This window comes from Theobroma umbraticum, unplaced genomic scaffold (genome assembly GCF_002168275.2).
Source record: "Theobroma umbraticum cultivar Fairchild unplaced genomic scaffold, ASM216827v3 scaffold_302.0, whole genome shotgun sequence".
Taxonomy (NCBI): Eukaryota; Viridiplantae; Streptophyta; class Magnoliopsida; order Malvales; family Malvaceae; genus Theobroma; species Theobroma umbraticum.
In genome coordinates, this window is record NW_018397287.1 from 423,740 (window position 1) to 447,484 (window position 23,745).

General features: G+C 31.5%; 1 protein-coding gene across 1 annotated transcript; it reads left to right on the top strand.

Moving 5' to 3' along the window:
• The first annotated feature begins 11,999 nt into the window (after positions 1-11,999).
• On the top strand, positions 12,000-13,099 carry LOC110428580 (protein EPIDERMAL PATTERNING FACTOR 2-like). The gene is made up of 3 exons (XM_021444445.2): positions 12,000-12,240; positions 12,363-12,418; positions 12,583-13,099. Exons 1-3 carry the CDS (start codon positions 12,135-12,137, stop codon positions 12,775-12,777), a joined length of 357 nt encoding a protein of 118 aa, XP_021300120.1. The 5' UTR covers positions 12,000-12,134; the 3' UTR covers positions 12,778-13,099.
• The last annotated feature ends 10,646 nt before the right edge of the window (positions 13,100-23,745 follow it).

Here is a 23,745-nt window from a genome sequence, read left to right on the forward strand (position 1 = left end):
TAGTTTCTCAAATGTTGACGTTAACAATGATTTGGTAAAAAGATCTGCAAGATTATTGGAGGAGCGAATCTATTTATCGTCAACTTGTTGACTTCCTTGAAGTTCATAAGTATAGAAAAATTTTAACGAGATATACATGGTCCTATCTCCTTTAATATATACTCCACTGACTTTTGTAATACAAGTAGCATTATCTTCATAAATTATAGTGGGAGAATTTATAATCGATATTAAACAACAAGAATCATGAATATGTGCTATAATGGATCTCAACCAAACACTTTCTTCCAGCTTCATATAAAGCGATAATCTTAAAATGGTTGGAAGATGTAGCTACTAGCGATTACTTAGTAGAGCGCCAAGAAATGAAGGTGTCGTTATAACAAAATAAATAATCAGTTTAGGAGCGAGCCTTGTGCGAATCATATTTATATCCCACATCAGCATGTCCAATTAAACTAGAGTTAATGGAATCCTTGAAATAATATAACCCTAAATCTATGGTTCCTCGAAAATAACGAAAGATATGTTTTATCCCATTCCAATGTCGCCGGGTTGGCTCAGAACTAAAACAGGCCAACAAATTTATTGCAAAAGCAATATCCGATTTCTTACATTGTGCCAAGTATATCAAGGCTGTAATAACATTGAGATATGATACTTCATGATCAAGTATCTCCTTATCAAATTCTCTAAGACAAAACGGGTCCTTTTGGGGATTAAGAGACCTTACAACCATAGAGGTGCTCAATGAGTGAGCCTTGTCCATGTTAAAACATCTAAGCAATCTCTTAATATATGCTGACTGATGGACAAGTATTCCATTTGCTTTGTGCTCAAGCCCTAGACCAAGACAAAGTTTAGTTTTGCCTAAATCTTTAACTTCAAATTCACGTTTTAAGCATTCAGTAGTTTTAGATAATTCTTATAGAGTTCCAATCAAATTTATATAGTTGACATAAACTACTATTATAAACACGCATGGGTAGATAGGATCATTCTTATACCCTTTTTTAAGTAGGTATTTATTTAAGTGTTGATACCACATGTAGTCGGATTCATTTAACCTGTACAAAGATCTTTGTAACTTTATTGAGAATAAGTTGCGAAGAGTGTATGCCCTAGGCATTTTTAATCTCTCAAAAATTTTCATATAAATATTAGAGTCTAATGAACCATTGAAATATGCTGTCACAACGTCCATAAGACACATTTTCAATTTTTTAAAAATTGCTAGGTTAATAAGGAAACTAAAAGTAATCATATCCATTGCAGGTGAATATATCTCATTATAATCAATCCCAAGTTTGTGAGAGAAACCTTGGGCAACGAATCGAGCTTTATATCTCATGACATCATTTTTCTTATTTCGTTTATGGACAAAGACCCACTTATATCCAACAGGCTTTACATTGTCGAGGGTTCGAGCTACAGGCCCAAAAACCTCTCGTTTAGCTAAGGAAGCCAATTCAACCTGGATTGTTTCCTCCCACTTATGCCAATCTTGCCTCTGACAACATTTGATAATAGATTGTGGTTCATAATCATCGTTCATAATCTCATGAGCAACTAAGAATGCAAAAGCATCATCAATGATTATCTCATTTCAATCCTAAATCTCATTACAATATATAATGAAAATCTCAGTATTCCCTAGGTTGGTGATCTTTTCATAGGTTTGTGCCTCTATAGGGGCAATAGGCTATTTTGGAGCAATTCGTGCCTCTTTAAAAGCAATAGGCTCCTCTGGAGCGGATTTGTGATTCTTCCCCCTTCATTTTCAAGGAACAATGTCTTTTAGATAATTTTTATCTTCCACGCTTCAAGTGTGGACCTTTTTAACCCATGTCAATTTGATCTTCAGGAACAACAATCCTAGCTGGAGCTTTCACAGTTGGAATATGAGGTTCCATGACCTTTGCAGCATCATTAAATGCATCAAAAAGTTTATTGGCAATATCTTGTAAATGGATTATACGCTGCACCACATTTTCATATTCAAGAGTTCTTGGGTCTAAGTGGGATAAAGTTTTCTCATTCTTAGAGCAAATCTCAACTGGTTTTTGCTTCGTAGCCATGGAAGCCTTAATTATCCCAATCGATGGAAATATTATTTCATCAAAATGACAATCCGCGAATCTAACGGTAAAAAGATCATCCGTCATTGGTTCCATAAACCTAATAATGGATGGTGAATCAAACCAAACATAAATGCCCAAATAGCATTGGCGACCCAGTTTAGTCCTTTTTGGTAGCGCTACAGGCACCTACATAGTGCAACCAAAGGTGTGTAAATGTGAAATATTTGGTTCATAACCAAGAACCAATTGCATGAGGGATTACAAGGGGCTAGCAATGGGGTGCAATGTTGCCACATACAAAACAGCATGACCCCACATTGCTTAATTAGGATTTATTCTCAATAATAGAGAACAAGCGATAATTTGGACGCATTTTATCAAGAATTCTACCAATCTGTTCTAAGTATAAACATGTGGAACCAAGTGCTCAACCTTGATTCCTAATGAAGTACAATACGCATCCAAGCTCTTTGATGTAAATTCAATAGTATTATCCATCCTTATGCTCTTAATTGAATAATTAGGGAAATGTGCCTAGAACTTTATAATCTACGCAAGTAAACATGTAAAGGCAACGTTGCGCGTAGATAACAGAGAAACATGGGACCATCTATAGGATGCATCCACTAATGCCATAAAATAACAAAACGATCCACTTACTGGTTGTATTGGTACACAAATACCACCATATATTTTTTGCAAGAATGGAAGGGATTCAAGATTAACCTTTGTCATAGAAGGTTTAGTAATGAGCTTTCATTGTGAACATGCTTCACAAGTATAAACCTTGGACAACAAAACCTTTTTATCTTTTAGAGTGTGTCCTATTGTATTTTGGATTATCCTACGCATCATCGTAGCTTCTGGGTGACCTAGGTGATCATGCCAAAGGCCAAACTTATTGGGATTTACTAGTCATCAGGACATGGTAGTGCAGACTTCAATAAATTTAATAGGGACACAATATAATGCTTTAGTTAAAGCTTCCAACTTCCAATGGATAGTCTTCTGGCCCATCTTATAAGAGATGATGCAAAGAAATTCTTTATTTTGCTCATTAATTGTCTCAAGATGGTACCTATTACAGAGTACATGTTTGTAACTAAGTAGATTCCTCTTTGATCTACTATTTAGCAATGCATCCTCAATATACAAAGAGGTGCCATTTGGTAGAACAATTGTGGCATTCCCTAAACCATCAATAATTTCAATGAGACCTGATATTGTATGGACATTTGCCTTACGTAATGTTGTACTCGAGAAAAAATGATTACCATGAAGAATGGTATGTGTTGTTGCACTATCAAGCAAACAGATATCTTTATTTTTCTCAATGGTTCGTATTTGCATTTATATCAACAACTTCATGTGTCACTTATTAACAACTTCATGTGTCAAGTAAAAATTCACAAATCAGATATGGGATAATAATTTTATTTATGAACAATCAAGTAAAACTAATACATTGAAAATAACATTAAAATTCTTAGATCCTAAGCCTAAGTTGACTTTCACCAATCTGATGCCTTTTCAGGTCCTCAAAAAAATCAAAGACATCTAATGATGTTTTTGCTTCTACAGGAACAAGAAAAGTCACTTCAATGGAGGTATTATTAGCCTCAATGTTGGTCATAGCATTTTTAATGGCATGAGTTACGACTCGCTTGCCCTTATCCTTCAGGGATGCCTAGTATATATCAACAAAATGTTTTGACATATGACATGAATGCGACCACTATCTAGTCATGCCACAATGATAGCAAATACTTTCATCATGCTCCTTCTTAGGTTTCTTGCCCTTGGCATGATTCAAGCCAAGATTAATTTGCCTAGGGCGCTTATATCTTTTGCCACCCCTTCATGGGTTATGCACTAGCCTATGCTCACGGCCCTTAAATCAGTCAGTACTCTTACTAGAGCTAGCATTTGCCTTGAGCAATGCTTTTGAGCCAATAGGTCTAAAATCATAATTTTTGAACAGTAGTTCATTAGTCTACTTAGCAGTTGGGAAGATCGAAATGAACTCCGAGTATGTCATAAATTGACGATGCTGGTGTTGCTACTACAATACAATATTTGAAGCATGAAAAGTAGAAAAAGCTTTCTCTAATAGCTCTGTTTCAATGAGCTTAACTCCATATAACTCCTACCTTGAAACTATATCAAATAAGGTTGAGTTGTATTCAAACACTGATTTAAAATCTTGCAACCTGAGATGTTGCCAATCATACTGTGTTTAAGGGAAAATAACAATCATGGTATGATCATACATTTCTCTTAATCTTCTCCATAGTATATCAGGAGCTCAGACGGATAAATATTGAGTCTTCAGGATCTCATACAAATGACAAAAATAACAATCAGAGTATTCGCTTTATCTTTATCATTTGCGCTTTCGTCTATAATAATTGTATTTGTAAAATCTTACCCTTAAAAATGCATCTCTATGTTAAGGCACCAAAATAGATAATTATTTCCACTCACTTCCAAGATGTGGACCTTGGGCTTTTAAATATTTACTATATACTACATACAAAAAATTGGACCCTTAGATTGGGGTTCTCAGAGGTTTATTACCATTTCAGGGAGATAGTCTATCACCACTTCAGGGAGACAGAGATATATTCTAAATCTATAGTTGACTTCACGCTGATTAGACCATGCAAAAAAAAAGTAAAATCTAATTGAAAAAAAATCTTCTCATTACTTTTAGAAACTCGTATTGATAACGTCATATAAAATATAAAACAAGATATACTAAGAGAAGAATTTAAAGAAGAATTAAGGAAAAACTTCTGGTTCATTTATCAGGAAAGAAGAACTTCTGGTCCATTTCTCACTATTTCTTATTATTATTGATTGTAAGTTTTTATCAAGTACAAAGCCCTATTTATAGGATTACATAGATGTGGGGGTTATATAATATTAATGAAGATATTGATGAACCATCATAAATATATACATTAATTATAAATGAAACTTGAAGGGTTGATAGATTCAATGGACATATTCATTTATTTATAACACAAATAATATTTTAAGAGATTATAGGTAAATAATATGATTTTTTTCAAATAACAAAATGCATAACTTTTTACTTTAATATGAAATAAGTATGTTATAAAATATTGGTGTTTACAAATTTAAAACTAATGGGTTTATATTAAAAAAACAATTATGACTTTGTTTTTGTAGCTTTTATTTTTGATTTATTATAACTTTTTTCAAAAGGTAAGAAAATAAATGGCTAAAAACAAAGTAATAAAAGCATAAAGCAAGAGGGCTAGTAATTATGGGATTTTGGTTTTGGGTTTAATTGACCCCATTTCGTCCAAGCACATGTGTTTGATCACAAAGCTTGTCTACTTAGACCATTTGTCATGGAGAAAAAAAATGGTGGAGGGTTGATATAATGAGGCCAAGCTCAAAGGTCCAAAAAGTCTTAAAGGCAAAAAGTCTATAAATGAAAAAGCCCAAGGGAATAACTACATAAATAAATTGCTTGACTACCTATTCAAAAACATTTTTTTTATAAATTAAAAAAATAAAATAAAAGACTACCATGATCATTGTTTGCATAAAATAATAATCATATTGTGTCGTATAAAAAATTCTGACATATTTAATAAATGTATTAATCGTGTCATAATACATAATTATTAAATGTATCTGTATACATCTTTCATATATTGATACGAATAATGTTTGTATTTGGTCTTATTGTGTTTCGTGTCAACATGATTAAGACACAAAAATATAAATTGCTAGATCTAGTGTCACTTATACAAAAGAGGAACTAGATGTAATGACAATTGATGCATGTTTCATAAGGAGATAAAGAGAGACAAGCTCAAGCAATCTTCCTACCTTGCAGCTCATCCCAACAATCTTTCTTGTCTGTGAATCTTGTACTTGACAACCAAGAGAAAAGAAAATAACAGTAAGGCATTATTGTCAGTTTAATACACGCAAGTGCACGTAATCCTACAAGAAATATAAAGTTAAGTTAAGTATCGTTTCCCATAATAATTTGTGCATATTCTTACTAACTACTAAATTTATAACAAAATCTATCTTATCCAAATATTCAATTTTGAAAGATGGATTAATCTACAAAATATGTTGTTTAATCATTCTCTTTAACTTAGATTAATAGAATTTAATTACTTCATTTTTTGGTCTTCTTTGATTATATTTCTAAACTACAAATAAGATTATATTAATCAAGGTTGCATTGATTATTCAGAAATGGAAAATTGTTCACTACCCAAAGAAGGTGTAGGCAGGACTGAAGATCTGCTCATGGTTTTGCCTTCATTTATCATGTTACTAAAAGTCCCCTTTGTTTTTTATTGTGGTCTCTTCGATGGTGCCTTGATCCTTTTTTGAAATGAACAACATTCTGCGTAAGCCTTCCTGCTGATGCTGTTTCTATTAGATTTTTTTATCCTTTTATTGGCTTGATTTCCTTTTCTTGGTTGTTTCTATCTTGATTGTTGACTGTGTCTGGTTGTTTTTGATTGCAAGCTTTGCTTCTGATTTTGATTTTATGGCCTTTATCTTGCTGAGATTTATTTGAAAACTGATCCAAGAGTCTAGGACTGTTGCATTGAGTTTGTTGATTTTTGCAAGCTGATTCTATAGTGATGGAGGACGTCTTTGCCTAGGGTACCAAACCCTAACCCTTCCCTAATTTACCTCCTTATGTACTTCACTATACATTGGAATTAATATTTATTTTGTTCTATTTTTTTTATAAATGTAGATATTGTCGTTGATTGCAACCCCTGTTCTTTATTGCAATAAGGTAAAATAAATAGCAGCTAACTATATATGTTTATATGGTTTTATTTTTTGTTAGGAATATTTTTTATGTATTTTATTAAATATTCATCATTTCCATTTCCCCCTTTTGTTCCTTGTCTTATAAAGTTTCTGTTTTGCATTTCGGGCACATATGCAGTTGAAAGAATATCCCATGAAAAGGGACAGAAAGGAACCAAGGTATTTATCTATGCAAAAAAAATTTTGCAGGAATCACATCATGGATCTCTGTGAGTCTTTTTATCATGATTTTATTTTTCAAATATTTATTAATTCGATTAATGATTTTTTTCTTTGGGTTATCGACTTTATTTAAATGAAATTATATAGAGGTAAAAGGCAATAAGTATTAAATAGTAAAAAAAGAATCAATTAGTTCTTTCCCCATTTCAGTTTATATGTTATACCCTCTTTTTTTGGGGTTTATAGTAATAATATGTTAAAAAAATAATTATTGCCAATAAAAAAAAAGCTTAACTCATTAGAAAATAAATAGAAGAATTGTTTAATACTTTGCCTTTTAACAGCTAACATATGAAAACCCAACAATTCCTGCTGCCCTTTGGTATGGTTTAGCCAGCAACAAGCAACAGTGCTTAATAAGCCCATCATTAGTTGATGCTGATATAGATTTTGACATAATGAATGAAGTACTGAGGCATTAAAACTGTATCAATTTCATTATGATTAACAAATTATTTCAGTTTACATAATCTATAATATTATTTTGCTTGCTTATAGAGATAGTCTTTTTATTGTCTAATTTCACTATGGTAATGTTTCTCTCACAAACAGTGCATATTGAATCAATACTTCGTGCTATACGAAATGTGGAAGGTCTCCCTATGCTTAAAGTTCATATGGCATCCAATGTTCCTCTAGATGATACCCTTAAAGTGAGGGTTCAACCAGTAACTGCCATTCTTGATTGGCTTTCTTTTCTCTTTAGGTTTCAAGTAGTACCTTGAACTTGGATATCTTAATCCTACATACCTTTAATGTATACAAAGAATCAAACTTGGATTTGGATCTTCCATGGGGAGGGTTTGCTATATCCACTAAGCTATCAAATCACTTTTGATTTTTCTTTTTCATATATTTAGAACATTTTTAGGGTAGGATGAAAGTATTGGGCTTTATGAAGGGGATTGAAAGCAGTTATAATCATGAGTTTAAGGAAAGAAAAACTAAAAACATTTTTATTTTCATATTGCTTGAGCTATTATCTCTTTTTATTTGGTTTAATGTTATGTTAATTTTAATAGTAATATAATATTTTTTTAAAATGATAGGATATTTTGATCATTGTGTTTTTGAGTGATTTTGATTTTATAGTCTTATTTTTTTTTATCTTTGTTTCCATATTATGAGGTTCATCTCATTGTGTTTTGATAGTTGTAGTGAAGATAAGTGTTGGTGCTATCTTTGTTGTTGTTCTATTGTAGGTATTTAGCCATTTTTTTTCCAAATTGTTTTGTTAAATTTTTTTTGTTAGTTTTGTATCCAAATGTTTACATGCAATGACTAATGCTTATCAAAAGGCAGTCTTCAAAACATTATGAATGTTGATGATTTTGAGAAATGGTATTTGTGTGTCTTTGGCTATTGCTACTGCTTTGGTTGATATGTACAAGAAATGTGGGCAAATACGGAAGGTTAAAGCAGATTTTGACATAGTTAAAAAGAAAGATGTTATGATCTTGAGTGTTATGATTGCAGCTTATGCACAAGCTGATTGCATTGATTAGACTTTGGCTCTTTTTGTCAAAATGAGGGATAGTGGAGTGAGACCTAACCAAGTAATAATGGTGACCATGCTTTCACTTTGTGCAGAGGTTGGAGCCCTTGACATGGGCAAATGGGTTCATACTTACATAGATAAGCAAGTTGTTGAAATGGATATGATATTAAAAACTGCACTAATTGAAATGTATGTGAAGTGTTACGGTCCTCACATGGACGTGAATCTCACATCATCGAGATAATGTTCCTAGCGAGGTAAGTTACAAAATCTCACATCAAAGAGAACAACGAAGAAAAACTTTTAACAGGGAGTAAGAGAGGATGTCATGATCTTAAAGAAGGAAGCCATGAATCCCATATTCGCTATATATTAGAGTAATATTGAGAATATAAAAGTTCACCACCTTCAACTTATTGTCGAACAAAACCACCAGGCTAGCCAGTCAAAATGAATAATACCTCATAGATGTTAGTGTGGACTGTGACAAGAAGTGTGGAGATATTGATGGGGCTTGGGCATTGGCATGCGGAATACAATGATGACAGGTTGGCCTACTATTGAAACCAATGTGCTTACAAATGGGAGAAAAAACTTTAACAGTACAAGAATTGCTATTTTTGATGACATGGGCAGGTTTTTCTCAAGTGATTGGATGCAGTTCAATGCTTCTGACTCAATCTCTGGGATCAAGAGGAGGCTAACAATGGACTATGATGGAAACCTCAGGCTCTATAGCTTGAATAATGGGACAGGATTATCGACCGTCTCATGGAAAGCTGTTATGCAACAATGTTTAGTGCATGGGCTCTGTGGGAGGAATGGGATGTGTGTTTGTGCACCAGAACCAAAGCGCTCATGTCGTCCTAGATATGTGATGGATGACCCAAGTAATTGGAACAAAGGTTGCAAGCCTAGGTTCACTAGAAGCTGTTCACACTCCCAACAGGTGAGGTTCTTGAAGATTCAACACGAGGATTTTTATGGATTTGATTTATCTTCCCTTACACATATATCATTAGAATCTTGCTAGATGAAATGCTTGGAATATAAAGCATTGCAAGGTCATACAGCTATATTTCAAATTTCCTTGATCTGCTCTGTAAGTGGTTTAAACTTATGAAAATTAAACAATATTGAAATTAAAATATAGTTCATGACTTTAACAGAAGCATTAGGATATTAATTTTAATTGTAGAAAAACTTTGTTTCAAATGCTTATGTAGAATATGTCGGTGTTCTTTTCTTAAATATCTATTTTTCCTTTTAAATATCCATTTATTAGGTTGGGGATTTTAAAGAGTTTTTTCAATTACTCATAATCAACATACAGAAGCTAAGAGAAAAAGGCTAAAGTGTTAGATCTATTATATGGAAGTGGGATAGGTAAATTTGTTGAGTTTGTTTATGCTGAAATGCAAGACAATGCATTGAATGCAATTTCAACACTTTTTGTATAGATTTCATGTCTATTTCTTATTTTATATTTCGATATTTTCTTACCAATTTTTTTATTTAAATTTGCATTAGCAATCTCTTAAGCTTAGATTCTATATAAAAAAAAAGAGAAATGAAATTCGACATTATTTACAATTATTATTATTTGTTACAAAATATTGTTAATATCAATGATAGCATTTTTCATACATTCATGTTAACGATCACTCTATTACTCAATTCATGGATGCAATATTATTATAAAATTATTTAATTACTTAAAATAATTTATTAATTATATTATAAAATAATAACTCTTATGACCAAGCACGGATTAGTAACTAGTTACTAGTTAAGTTAGAATACAAGATTTTCCTTTACATAACAGTTGTTCATGCTGATACTATAAGCGCAAGGCATCAGATGACAATCACTTTTCTCCTTGGGTGATAATTGTTTTGAAAATCCAGACTCCAAAACCTCAATCACTCTCAAGGCACAAACTAGAGTCTTTTATGAGTCGAGTTGGGTCGGAACGTGACATTAATAACTCATATGCCTGCCGAAGCCCAACCGGGTCCGAGTATCCGGCCTCAACCTCTGCCACTGCCATTTTAATAAAAACCACTTACTTTATATTGTGATTAAATATATATAATTTTTACTAGGAACTTTAAATCACACCAAAATACCTAGTTTATTCAAATAAAAAAAATGCCTAGTTTATTTATATTCTTGAATGAAATTGACAAGGATGTGCAAGGTTAAGGAAAAGACAAAGATATCAGGTTTAATTTAAGAATTAAAAAAATGGATCGACCATACTCCTGGATTGATTGTACAGTGGCTTGATACAATGTTTCCTAAGTACATCATTGTTGTTTGTAATTTAAAAAAAATGTTAGGGCAGACCTTAATATTATATACGTTGAAAAGTTATTTGGTGACGGTAAGGCTTGGAGAGAATTAATGGGCAAGAAGGGAAGCCTTCCATCTTGTCACTGGGTGAACAAGTGGGTGATCTCAATGGGAAACATGGGAGCATTAAAGAGAGAGACATTGTAGAAGGGGGAAGAGGGCATGGAAGAAGTGAAGCAATAGTTCATTTAAGTCAAGGGTCTGAACTTCACGTTTATGGCAGGGCCTTGTTATTCAATGGGAGGGGCATTTTTGTGGCAGATGATATCTACATCTTTGATTTATCAATATCATCCTACCAAGTGTCTGTACTCGTGAACTCCCTCATGTCTCCCATACCCATTAATGACGCTTTTCCAAGCTTTTACTTTTCACTATTGTTATTAAATGATACAATTGTGATCTTATATTCAAAATTTTTAGTAGTGGGATTGGATTTTTTTTCTCTTGCTCCTTCTGTTTTGTTCTATTGAATTTAATGTCTTATGAACAGTAGTACTTTTATGCCTTTCAACTTCTTGTCTACCGCTCTAATTCTCTTGGTTTCCAATTTGAAACTTTGCCCGCCACATAACATAGGAACACATTATATCAGTAAGGATTCAGGTTATCAATTAAGTCACGGATTGGTTCAGGTGAGACTATCATAAAAAATGTAGACTAGATTTGGGAGTTCTTTTTGTTTGCTTTTTGCCTTTTTTTGCCTAATGACCCTTGTCTAAAACTATGGGTTTATTCCTTTCTGTTGGCTATGGGTCTAGATATTCTTTCAAGTGTCAGCTTGACCTTGACTGGTATTTAGATTTCTACAGCAGATAGGGTTTTCAAATTTCTTGTACTTTTAGGTTTTAATGTAGGTTTGAGTAGCAATATTATTGTAGGTTTAATTTTGGGGTGACTTACCAAATCATGTGAAACCCTTTCAAAAGATAGCCGTGGATCATGTGAAGTGCATCAGGTGTACCCGCCTTCTACATTTAAAACTCTTTCCTTCTATCACCCCTTATATATTACTACCCCGTCCACCACCAAATCTCCCTTCAAACATTGGTTTTTTCTTGCATGCTTTCTATATAGCTGTCTGTCCCATCTCTCGCGTTTCTGTAGTTTGCTGTATACAACAAAGAACAAACATGAACAACTTGTCGCTTAGAACCGCTGGACAAATGCTAGTTTTAACCTTCCTGATGGTTTGCCTAGCCACAGACAGCCTTCGGGCGCCCCTTCATGATCACCATGGTAAGTCCTTTGCAAATATGCATCTCTTTCTGTCTCCATTACTCCAATGAAAAACCAAACATCAGTTTCAGGAGTATGTTTTTGTGTTTTTTTTTCTTAATGTCATTCCTCTATCTTGTCAGCCAGCATCCATGGAAAAGCTACCAAATTTGGAGATGAAGGGCAAATGCACCCCCAGGTTTGTTTCCCCCCAAGTGGGCCCGGTCTCCCTTGTCCAATCTCATGAATGCTATGCTATCCAGATTACCATTTTTCTTAATTTATCAGGGTGCAGCTTGATGAGTATGAGTAGTGTAAGAAAAAGGAAGAGTTGTTGATGAGTTCCATGGGTTTGCTTTGCAGGAAGGAGAAAAGGAAGAGCTTGGAATGGAGCTATACCCAACAGGGTCGAGCTTGCCTGACTGTTCCCACGCTTGTGGCCCCTGCTTTCCCTGCAAGAGGGTGATGGTTAGCTTCAAGTGCTCCATCGCGGAGTCCTGCCCTATTGTCTATAGGTGCATGTGCAAAGGCAAATACTACCACGTGCCTTCCAACTGACACACTAGTATTGCAAGATTCAATTTGTTTAGTGATGAAGAAATTGGACACTAATTAATCTCTAGTCTTGATGCTGGCTTCCAAGTTTGTAAATAGTAGAATTGAGGTTTTGGGTGGTTGTAGTTCATGGGGATTTAGTTAGGAGAGCTGAGTTTTGTTTTGTAGTCTCTGTAGCATTGGGCTTGTTTCTAGGCAGTAGAATCTGAAATTCTGAGTGTGTTTTAGCAAATTCTACTCTCTCCATCTCTTCTCTTTTCTTTCCTCTCCTCTATCTCTCTTCAGCCAACAAGAAATGTTTAATTAGAGGTTCTTTTAAAAGGGACAACTTCCCCTCTTGCTATCTCCGATGCAAACCCTTCAGCTCTGATTTGCCAAAGAAATTTCTAAGTTTAGCAAAACCTCCTTTTACTGTTCACTGACTCTCCAATGAAACTTTTTTTGCAATAAGCATTTAGGCTTTAGCCAACTAAAATAAAAGAAAATCAACATAACATCTAAAAAAAGCTCTTAAACTGTTGAGAAATATTCAAATAAGTTTTTTATTCTATTACTATGTTCGATTAAGTCTCTGTATTTTTTATTTTTAAGTCAAATAAACTATGATATATATTGATATATCATAATAGATGATGAAATGACGTGTCAATGTCGTATGATGACATAACAATGTAACACTTTTCAACTTTTACGTTAATGTCGATTAGATGTAATATTTTGATTAATAACCATTAACAATAAAAGTTTATTTGATGCAAAATAAAAATACAAAAGATTAATTGAATGTAATAAAAAAATCAAAATTTATTTAAATTTTTTTGAATAATTCTAAAAAAATGTCAAGAAAATACTATAATCTGGTTCTAAAATTTTCAAAATAAAAGAAAATTCTAAAATTAGATAATTGAGTATTTGTTGAAACCCCAAACTCAACAAAGGAGTCCATCTTTGGCATTGTAGAGGCCTTAGCCCAACTCCCTACTTTAATTAATTGCAAATATGCAGAGGGTTTCCTCCCCAAAAGGAAAGAAGCCTGCCCTCCTCCTACAGGCAAATAAAGGGTGACAAGCCAAGTCAAGAGGCTTAGGAAGGCTATCTCTGCAACGTTTGCCATTTGCCGCTTTACTACCATAATTGGATGGATGGGTGAATGAAATCGACAACCCGTCCCACTCCTTGCTTTACTCAACCCTCCACGGCATAAGTCCCACTTCTGCCTTTTTTATCCTTTTATTTGTTCATATTTAAGAATATTTTTATAATTTGACTAAGTAAATTTAACATGTAACTTCATATGAAAACAAAATTTATTAATTGAGAAAAAGAAATCATAGGACACTATGCGAAAAAAATTTGAAACCAAATGTATTGATAGAATTTACCTTATTAAATATAATAGGCATAATATTTTAAAAAAATCTCATGACTTTTTAAGAAAATTTAAATAAATTTTTATTTTTTTATTGTGTGTAAATGAATTCTTATATTTTTATTTTAATCAAGTAAATCTTTTATAACGAATAACTGACTTAGTCAAAATGTTACTTAACATTCTACCATATTATAATAGATCTTGACATATTGTGTGATATTTTTCATCAATACCACGTAGATATAAAATGATAAATAACAGTTAAATAATTATTAATTATAATAATTTAGTTAATTTAAAATAAAAATATAGAAATTAAAAAATATTAAATAATTAAGAAGTGGTTTAAAATATTATGTTAGTAATATTATTAATTTGTTAATATCATTCAAGAAATGAGGAGGTGGGAGCTTGGTCCTTTGGCCCTGTGCTGCATACGCGCAAATAAATAAGGTGGGCCTAAAATATGAGGACCAAAATAAATAAAGAATGGGACTGCCAAGGTCAAAATTGGGCATTCCTCCATGGAAAGAAACAAATACTTGGTGAATACTGGCTCATTTTGGAACATGTCTAGCGTCCACATTTCTTCTCCTCCTCCCATTAGTCCTTTTGTGTTTGCTTTCTATAATCATTAATGTTAGCCCATCACTGTTCAATGTTCTGAAAGTGACAAAGAGGAGAGGAAAAAAAAGGGCAATGCCTTTTGTTTAATTGCAAGTTGGGTTATTGACATTTAACTAAATCACTAATTGTCTTCTTTGCCTTTTCTGCTTGATGTTTTCTAGGATGCTAAGGTCACATAGCTTTCTCCTATGGGAGCCACCATTATATCATGTAGTCCATTTGATTGGGTAAGTTGCAAAATTTCAACCAAGGCATGAATTCTTTCTTCCCCTCCCCCTGATGGCTCACAAACCATAGAATCAGACAAGATAATTTCCCCCCCACCCACAAAATCTGATCTCTGAAAGGACCCCTTTCCCTTGTGAGCATGTAAAAGAATACTTGCAACTTTTTGGGAGGCTGAGAATGAAAATGAGGGGGTTTCAAGTCCTAATGATATAACATGAAGCAATGTATAACTTTCAAGTCAATAATTCGGAACGTTAGATTTTCGACGAAAAATATTTTTAAAGATGAAATTTTTGATAAAATAATTTGTCAAAAATTAATTGAAAAAATATATTTTTAATAAAATTTTGACTTCTTCTAACAGAAAATTCTATAAAAAAAAAAAAACAGTTTTTTTAGTATTTGTTTCCTTTTTTTATATATCCTCAAATGAAGTTGGTTATTAGTGCTCTGGTGAGGTGTTTAGTGGCCAGCCTGATCAGTCCATCCAGCTCATCTAAGCCTGCATTTGGATTAAGCCTACCAAGGGCTTTTTGAGGCCAACTTGACTGATATTTTATTATAGTGTATATTTATTAATTAAGGTGGAAATTTACCACCATACTATGGGTAATGTTGAATTTTATCATTTTACTCCAATTTCTTAAATTGTACTTTCAGTTTTGTTGATTTTAGGACTTAAAATAATAAAATTAATGGAGATTTGCTACATTTATCAACAAAAAAATAATAAAATATTTCGATTCCATTACTTTTATCCCAAAGTTAACGAAATTGAAGTATAATGACAACGTTCAATCAAAATAGAAATAGAGTGGCAAAATTCAATAAGAAGCCATAGGATACTGACAAATTTAACCTTATTTTTATAAAAAAAATTATAATTTAATTATAGATAATTAGACATAATGTATGTACCTGTCTATATGTACACATTGAAGTTTCTTAACTTATAAGCAAACTCCTCACCTGAATAAAGCTCAGTCTGTGTGGACAAAACCTTTAGTGATGATATTATGCTTTTCACTAGTCTACAAATTAAACTGGATTAATTAGGATATTACAATCCCTAATGGGATTCACAACCAAATTAACATCAATATGATAAAGACACCATATGCTTCATGCATAGTTATTACATATTTCAGTCCACATACTAATAATTTGTTGATGCTCCCTCCCTCATTGCCAATTGCCTGCCTCTTCAAAGCACCATTACTTTTATATGCTTGTTCAACTCAATACTCAGTCATGCCGCCCCCTCAAACAAGTTTATTTCAATATATATATATAAGGTGGGGTTGGGAGGAGTTCTCTTTCCTTATCAACTAGGGTTCGATTTTAGTGGAGAGTACTCCAAGACTAAAGTTTTAAAATGGTTTTTGCCAATACAAAGTGTTACGGGTTTCAATTTTTAACTCAAAAAATATACTTTATAGGTGATGGAAGATTTTTATTTATAAACTCAAAATCCATTTTATATCTTATTAATGTAAAATCCGTAATATAAGAGATATATCTTTAAAATTTTCTAAAAGAGAAATTATTTTCGAACAAAATCCAAGGATATCCATAACCGTATTAATCAATTGAAAGTGGACTTGTGGGTGACATGGAGAGAATACTAATAAGAAAGAAGGAAATTCTGCACAAAAACTGTGATCTTCATCGGCCACAATTATGCAAATTCTCGATCGTATCAGCAGATGTTTATTATCATGCAGATGCGACTGTTTTAACATCAAACTTTCGGTTCTTCATTTGCTTGTTGAGTTCACATGAAACGTGTGCCAAAGCTTTGATCTTAATCTACCCAAGTCTCATGTCTGGTGTAGTAAAAGGCACAATCATATCTCTACCACAAATGCTAAGGGTCAGCTCTGTCTCTACCTTCACCATCTAATCTGCTTGAATGTTAGTTGAACTTGTCTTCCTTTTGTGCATGTATATAGCCATTTGCATTTGTAGTAAGTTTCAAGGATGGTCACTAAGGTTTTTTTTTTTTTTCCACTGTTCATTAAACTTTAATTCGTCTCGATTAAGTTACGAAATTTTAAAAATGTATAAAATGTGATCATCGTAAGTGATTTTATCCAAATAAATGACATAATATATAATGACCTAAACAATTAGGTCATTTAAAAACTTCATGTCAAATCTACTTTTCTTAATTTCATTCTCATTTCCGATTTCGGGTTTTGTTAAAATGAAAAATATTTGAAAATAATGGGGAAAAAAAAGAGAAGACAAAAAAGGGAAAAAAATAATAAATTTTATAAATGACATGATTGCTTAAATGGTTACTATTTCGTCATTTCATCATATATTTGAACAGAATCTATTAAGGTGGCCATATTAATACAATTTTAAAAAATTAATGATCAAATTTTAATACATTGAAGTTTGGTGAGGACAGTGAGAAAAGGGTATGAATTTAGTGGCTATCATAAAATTTACTCTTTATATTTGAAATATAAACACTACAAAATTAAGGTCATTGACCCATTCCAAAAAATTATATATTTACAATTTTATCTTTTCAAAATAAAATTATATGTTTTCAATTTTATGATGAGTCAAAAAAAATAGTGATTAAAGTTGTATTCTCTTTTGTTATTGGGATAAAAGTTCAAATTTACTACTTAGGGTAATGGATCATATTTACTACATTAAGCTTTAAATGAGTATAAGTTTACCATTATAATTTTTTAATTTGATTAAAAAATAATTAAAATTAAAATATTTTATAGAATACAAATTCTTTTATTTTCCAAAGAAATTTTTTTTACTATTAATTTTTGATAATTTTTTAACAAATTAAAAAAACAATTTGTAAAATTACACGTACCTCTTCAAAGGTGTGATAAATGTGATCCATCAATTTAAATAAAATTATAAATTTAGACTTTATCCCTTATTTATGCATATTAATTTTTGTCATTTTTTCCCTAATTAGATTCAGATTAATTGATCAAACCACGTAGATGCATACAAGTATTTTTATTTTCCTGCTGCTACAACAAACATAATAGAAAAGAAGATGTGCCTTTGAAATGGAGTCTCAAGATGGAACATTAGACAATTCATTAAATGGCACAGCTGCTATAGAAAAGATGGAGGAAATAGGGAGGGACACCTGAATTATAAGGCAAGAAAAGGGGTGCAACCTAACATCAAAAGAAAAAAGGTGAGGGTAGGTCTCAATAGAACCAATGTACATTACTCATTCAAAGGCCTAGGGGAACGTTGAATATAAGTTAATGAGAGAGGGTCCTGGCATGCGCATGTGACTTGTCAACTGAATGATGATGACAAATTTGGATATATGGGGTTTTGATCATTGTGGATCTTGAACAATATTATATATATAAGTATGTATCTGTATGAAAGATTTAGAGTACTAATAGCTTACAAACGATGGATAAGTCACATTTAATGGATTCTTAAACAGTTATAAACTTGGTTGGGATGTGCTTCTTTTGGCTGTCTGTGTTGCACAATCATGGCAGCGAAAAGGGCAGTGATGGGGGATATTTGGCCTTTGTATTGCACACTCACTACGGTTTATGCATATCATTCAGGGAAAAAGGGTTTGCAGCATTATTCAGGGAATATTAATTATACCACCTACTCCCACACCCATTTACCCTTTTTCCGGCCTGTTTCAGATAATAATGATCCCATTGTAGCCATATTGGCATACCTTCGATGTGTCTGGTTGCTTCATTTTGGTCCTTCCAGAAACAATGTGGAAGAAATAAGAATCTTACAACTGGCCGGAGTTAAGCTAGCAGCTGTTGTAAAATCCCAAGTGGTAAGCTGTCTTATTAATCAAATCATTTCTGAAAGAACACTTCTGTTTGTCTTCAACTGGGTGTAGACTGCAGAGCGGCTTAAAGTTATAAAATATCTCGACGGGTCAAGACTGGAAATTGATTTCACTTCATTGAATCATTTATTTGGGTTTTTTTTTTCTTTGGACTAAGGTCAAGTTTACAACTGTTACTATTTCATTATAGTAATTGTTTTGGATATAATACCTTATAAAGTCTCTAAATTATTTAAATAAATTTTTATTTTTCAATTATGTTCAACTAAACTCTTTTACTTTTATTCTAAATTAAATAAATTTTTATAATTAATAATTAATTGAAATACGATGAGAATATACATGTGATCATGTAAAATCATCAAACTGTACAGTAACAAATGCCTTTTAATTTCAAAATTATATTTGAAAAACTGGAACTCATTTATGTTTAAAACTTAGAAACTTTGGATGTAGCTACCAACTTTTAAAAGGAGGGATATTTGTCTTATCCAGTGATAAAATGGAGGGAATCATTTAAGATGGCAGCAAAATAGCATTTTACCTATTAACATGACAAGATTTAAAATTCAAAACCCATGGAAAATGACAAACTAAGCATTTTCAATAGTTCATTTAATCATATCTTTCTTTTGAAACAAAATTAAATCCCAATCTGATGATCTCTGCAATTTAGACTTTGGCTTCTTCATAATTACAATAAATAAATAATTGGAGCCAGATTTGTCTCATGCTCAAGTTGCCTACGTGTGCCCTCATTTTAAAATTGATAGATACATGCTTACATCTGCAATATGTATTTGGCACGCCGGAACAACACTTAAGTATTATTTTGAAAATTTTAAATAAATTTTTATTTTTTATTATGATTAATTACATTTTATATTTTTATTTAAAGTCAAATAAACTCTTATAATTAATACTTAGTCAACAGCTATTAATTAAAATGTCATTTATAATTTTATATCACATAATAAACAATAATGTGACATGATAATATAATTATGTAATATTTTTCACTCTCCATATAACAAGTAACATGTTAACCGTCAATGATAAAAGTTTGTTTGATCTAAAATTAAAAAAAAAAAGGTTTAATTGAACATAATAAAAGAATAAATTTTTTTAAAATAATTCAAAGGCTTATTCAAGCATTATACTTAAAATTTAATACGGGTGAACATGATTATAATTACTTCATGAGTAAACTAAAAATTATGTCCCTTATATTGTATTTGTATAATTCAAACCTTTAAATAATTGAACTCCCAAAACAAAATAAAATGGTAAAGGTTGTTGGGGAAAACCTTTGATTGACCATTGGAGTGGTTTGAACTGCAAACTCATGTATGAATATGATACTTATTGTCAAACCTTAATTTATAATATATGGCTTTTGAGCATTTCCGAAATACAATCTGAACACATTAATTGTCCCCCAATTTGTCAAACTAGCTAAGGGGAAGATTCTAATCCAACAAATACAATATAATTTAGGTAATATCGCCAACAATTTCCCCAACAAGACAAAAGGTAGAAAACAAATCATGCTTCCAAGTTGCTTGCTGAAAAGTTTAATCACTATAATAATTAAGATAAATGTCAAATGAAATTTGTAAGTCAGAAAAGGAAAACTCTATCAACCAGCCAATTTTGAGTACGTCATAGAATAATTATAAGTATTAATGGTTTGATTGTAATATCTCATTTATGAATAATTGATTTACATATAAATTTATAAATTAATGAGTCATTCTATTTGTGATTTCACTAAGATTATTTCAAATATTTGTATTCTCTTACATGAGCTTTTGTGTATATACTTTTTATTTTGACTTGTATAAACCCTCATGACTTATAAAATATTATTTATTATTTTATATCATGTAACTTGTTGATATGTCAAAATAGATAATGATGTAACACGAAGACATGATCAGGTTATATTTTTCACTTTTCACGTCAGTGTCATATTAGCATTACGTAAATATAAAATGACTAACGATATTTTGAGTTAACCCTTAATCATAAGAGTTTATTTGACTTGATTGAAGTAATACAAAAATAAAAAATTTATTTATTTATTTTTTTTTGAATAATTTAAAATTTTTTTCAAGTATTATATTTTAAATTTATTAATTGTAATTAGGTGAGACAAAGGTATTATAAAGAATAGTCTTTTCCTTGATAAATCCACTTTTTTTAATTTATTAGTAAACAAAAAATTGTGAATATTAACTAGTTGACATAAAAATATCAAAGAAAGTAGCAATACAGGTGGAAAAATATGCGGCCATAAGTGAAAGGAAATGCGAAGAAGCGAAGGCTTTTCCATTATTAGTTTATTGTCAAAATACGTGGGACATTGATGTGAGTCGTAGCGTATACATGGCATATCTTGAGTGACATAGTGACATAGTCTTATAAATGTGAATCAATCTAACAAATAAAACCCACATCAGAAGCTGATGTATGGGGCCCCTATCAATCAAATATATTAATATTTTCTTGGATAATTGTCTAATAGTACTTTTATTTTAAATTTAATAAACTTTCACATTTAATAATTAATTAATTATTATCAATTGATCGTTATTTGTTATTTGATATTAAATAATATTGATATAATATGTTGACATGTAATAACGGATAGTGATAACATCACATTAATATCATGTGAGTATATAAAATGACAAATGATAATTATTAATTACAAATATTTACTTAATTTAAAGTAAACGTGAAGAAATAGATTAAGGTTTTCTTAATTATTTCAAAAAACTGTTTAAAGTATTTGCCTAATTACAAAAAAATTGATGATTAAGAGATGGACAAAATTTTGCATTGAAAAAAAAGGCAAAATGAAATTGGCGGTTGATACTTTTGAAAATTGTTAGTAAGGATAGGTGAATAAGTAGGCAATTATTGCTTTCCGTCTACTGCACGGACCCCTTCCAAGGAGCTGTCCACAGTCCAGCCAATCACCGCCCGCCACAGCATTCAATCGAAGGGTATCCCTTCATTCCTCGTAAGAAGGGTATTTTAGTAATTAAGTGAAATTAAATGACAGGATCGCCCTCAGTCTTCCACGTGGAGGGCAGTGACGACAACACTCCGTTCACCCCCAATCGTTCACAAATCCAAACAAATCAAGTGCTCACATAATTAATGATAGGCTTCCAGGTGGCGGAATGTTAGTGGTCGTAAGTTGTGTGATCGACCACAGTAGATTCAGAGTATTGGGACTTTTCTTTTGGGGGGAAAAGGAGTTCTTATGATTTGTTAATGCCCTTCTGATTCGTGACGTAATAAAAAGACAAAGCCCGCCTTACTGTCTGAGGATATTTGGACAAGTTTTTCAAACATTTCCATAGTTGCCCTTGTCTTTTTCCTTATTTATACTTGGACCACCGAAATTTATTCTTCTTTTCCTTATGTTTTACATGCTAAATGTTAACAATATGTGATGGTATGCATTAATTTTGCATTACTTTACTTCTAAAAATAATTTTAACTTTATTACAGATAGTAACTATTTATCCGGATTAGTATTGAACATTAAAAGGATTTAAATTTAATAAATTATCAGTGCATAACACCTAAACGTTACTATTGAATCAAATGTTGTTATTTTTTTAATAAATAAATTTTAAAATTTAAATACTCATAATTTTTAAAAAAAATTATTTCAAATGATTTTTAGAATTTTTTGCGCTTTGTGATTAAGTGATAGAATATCAAATATAGACCCACATTAAAAAAAATTTAAATTTATCTCTTTTAATTGAAGAAATATATTAAGCTTGTTATTGGATTAGAACTTTACATTCTATTATATATTATTGCAACGTACTTTTAACGTATAAACAATAATTTTTATTGAATATTTCTCGATTTTGGGTCCATTGTTTTCCATAAGAACTCCACTTCTCATTAATCAAGGTCTTGTTAAGAACTTTAATTAAAGGGAATTGATGATAGAATATTCTATCAATATTTAGTCAAAAATATGGGAGCGGATAAATCCAAATATTCCCTAACTAGGAATGACAATTAGCAAATGGCACAGTAGTCATAGACTCCTTAGCTAATAATATGTATATGGCATAAAAAAATATGAAAAATTTACATTAATATTAGTAAAAAAGTGAAAAGACCTATAACCTAGTTATGGATGAAATGGAAAGAAATATTAAATTGGTAGCCATAAATGCATAATCTTCCAAATGGATGCCATACCATTTCTTCCTTGTTCTTACATTCGATGTATTTTAGATATCCAAATCTTGTCTATTTGACTCTTGCATATGACTTTTCAAGGCTTGCTCTTCCTCTTTCCAACTTCCTTTTTTGATTCTTAACTAAAGAAAATAGTATTATTACAAAACATGATGTACATTTAGTACTTTTAAATATAGAAGCAAGGATAGGTTAATTCATCAATCAATCATGACAATCAAGATTAGCCACAAGCAAAGATTCTCCTAATTCAAACTTTGACCTTAATCTCATAGCTCGGAGCTGTATGCCATCCCAATAGTAATTAAGATTAACTCTTGAATATGGTTTAACATGACGTAATGCAATCACGACTTGTTAGTCTTTTAAGTCATCTTCGAATTTAGCAAGTATTTCAGTATAGGTTCAATTAATTAATCCTTGATTTAATCATTTTTAATTAGTTACAAATTAATATAAATTGATCTTAATTAATGAATTAATCTTATCTAGCCTGGTTTTCTCAAATAGCCTTGGTTCATCAAGAACTAGTCATGATATTCATGCACGCAAAGTTATCTTTGCTCTATCCTTTTTCCACCTCAAAATGTCAAATAAAAAAAAAAATAAAAAATAATAAAAGTACTAGGGACATAATTACAAAATATATTATTTAAACCTTTTAACAAATGTAAAT

Bases quoted from the DNA above. Each gene is read 5' to 3' on its own strand.
- LOC110428580 (XM_021444445.2), top strand. From the start codon at position 12,135: ATGAACAACTTGTCGCTTAGAACCGCTGGACAAATGCTAGTTTTAACC. The intron at 12,241-12,362 runs GTAAGTCCTTTG...CTATCTTGTCAG, and splicing joins GCCCCTTCATGATCACCATG to CCAGCATCCATGGAAAAGCT. The intron at 12,419-12,582 runs GTTTGTTTCCCC...TTTGCTTTGCAG, and splicing joins AAGGGCAAATGCACCCCCAG to GAAGGAGAAAAGGAAGAGCT.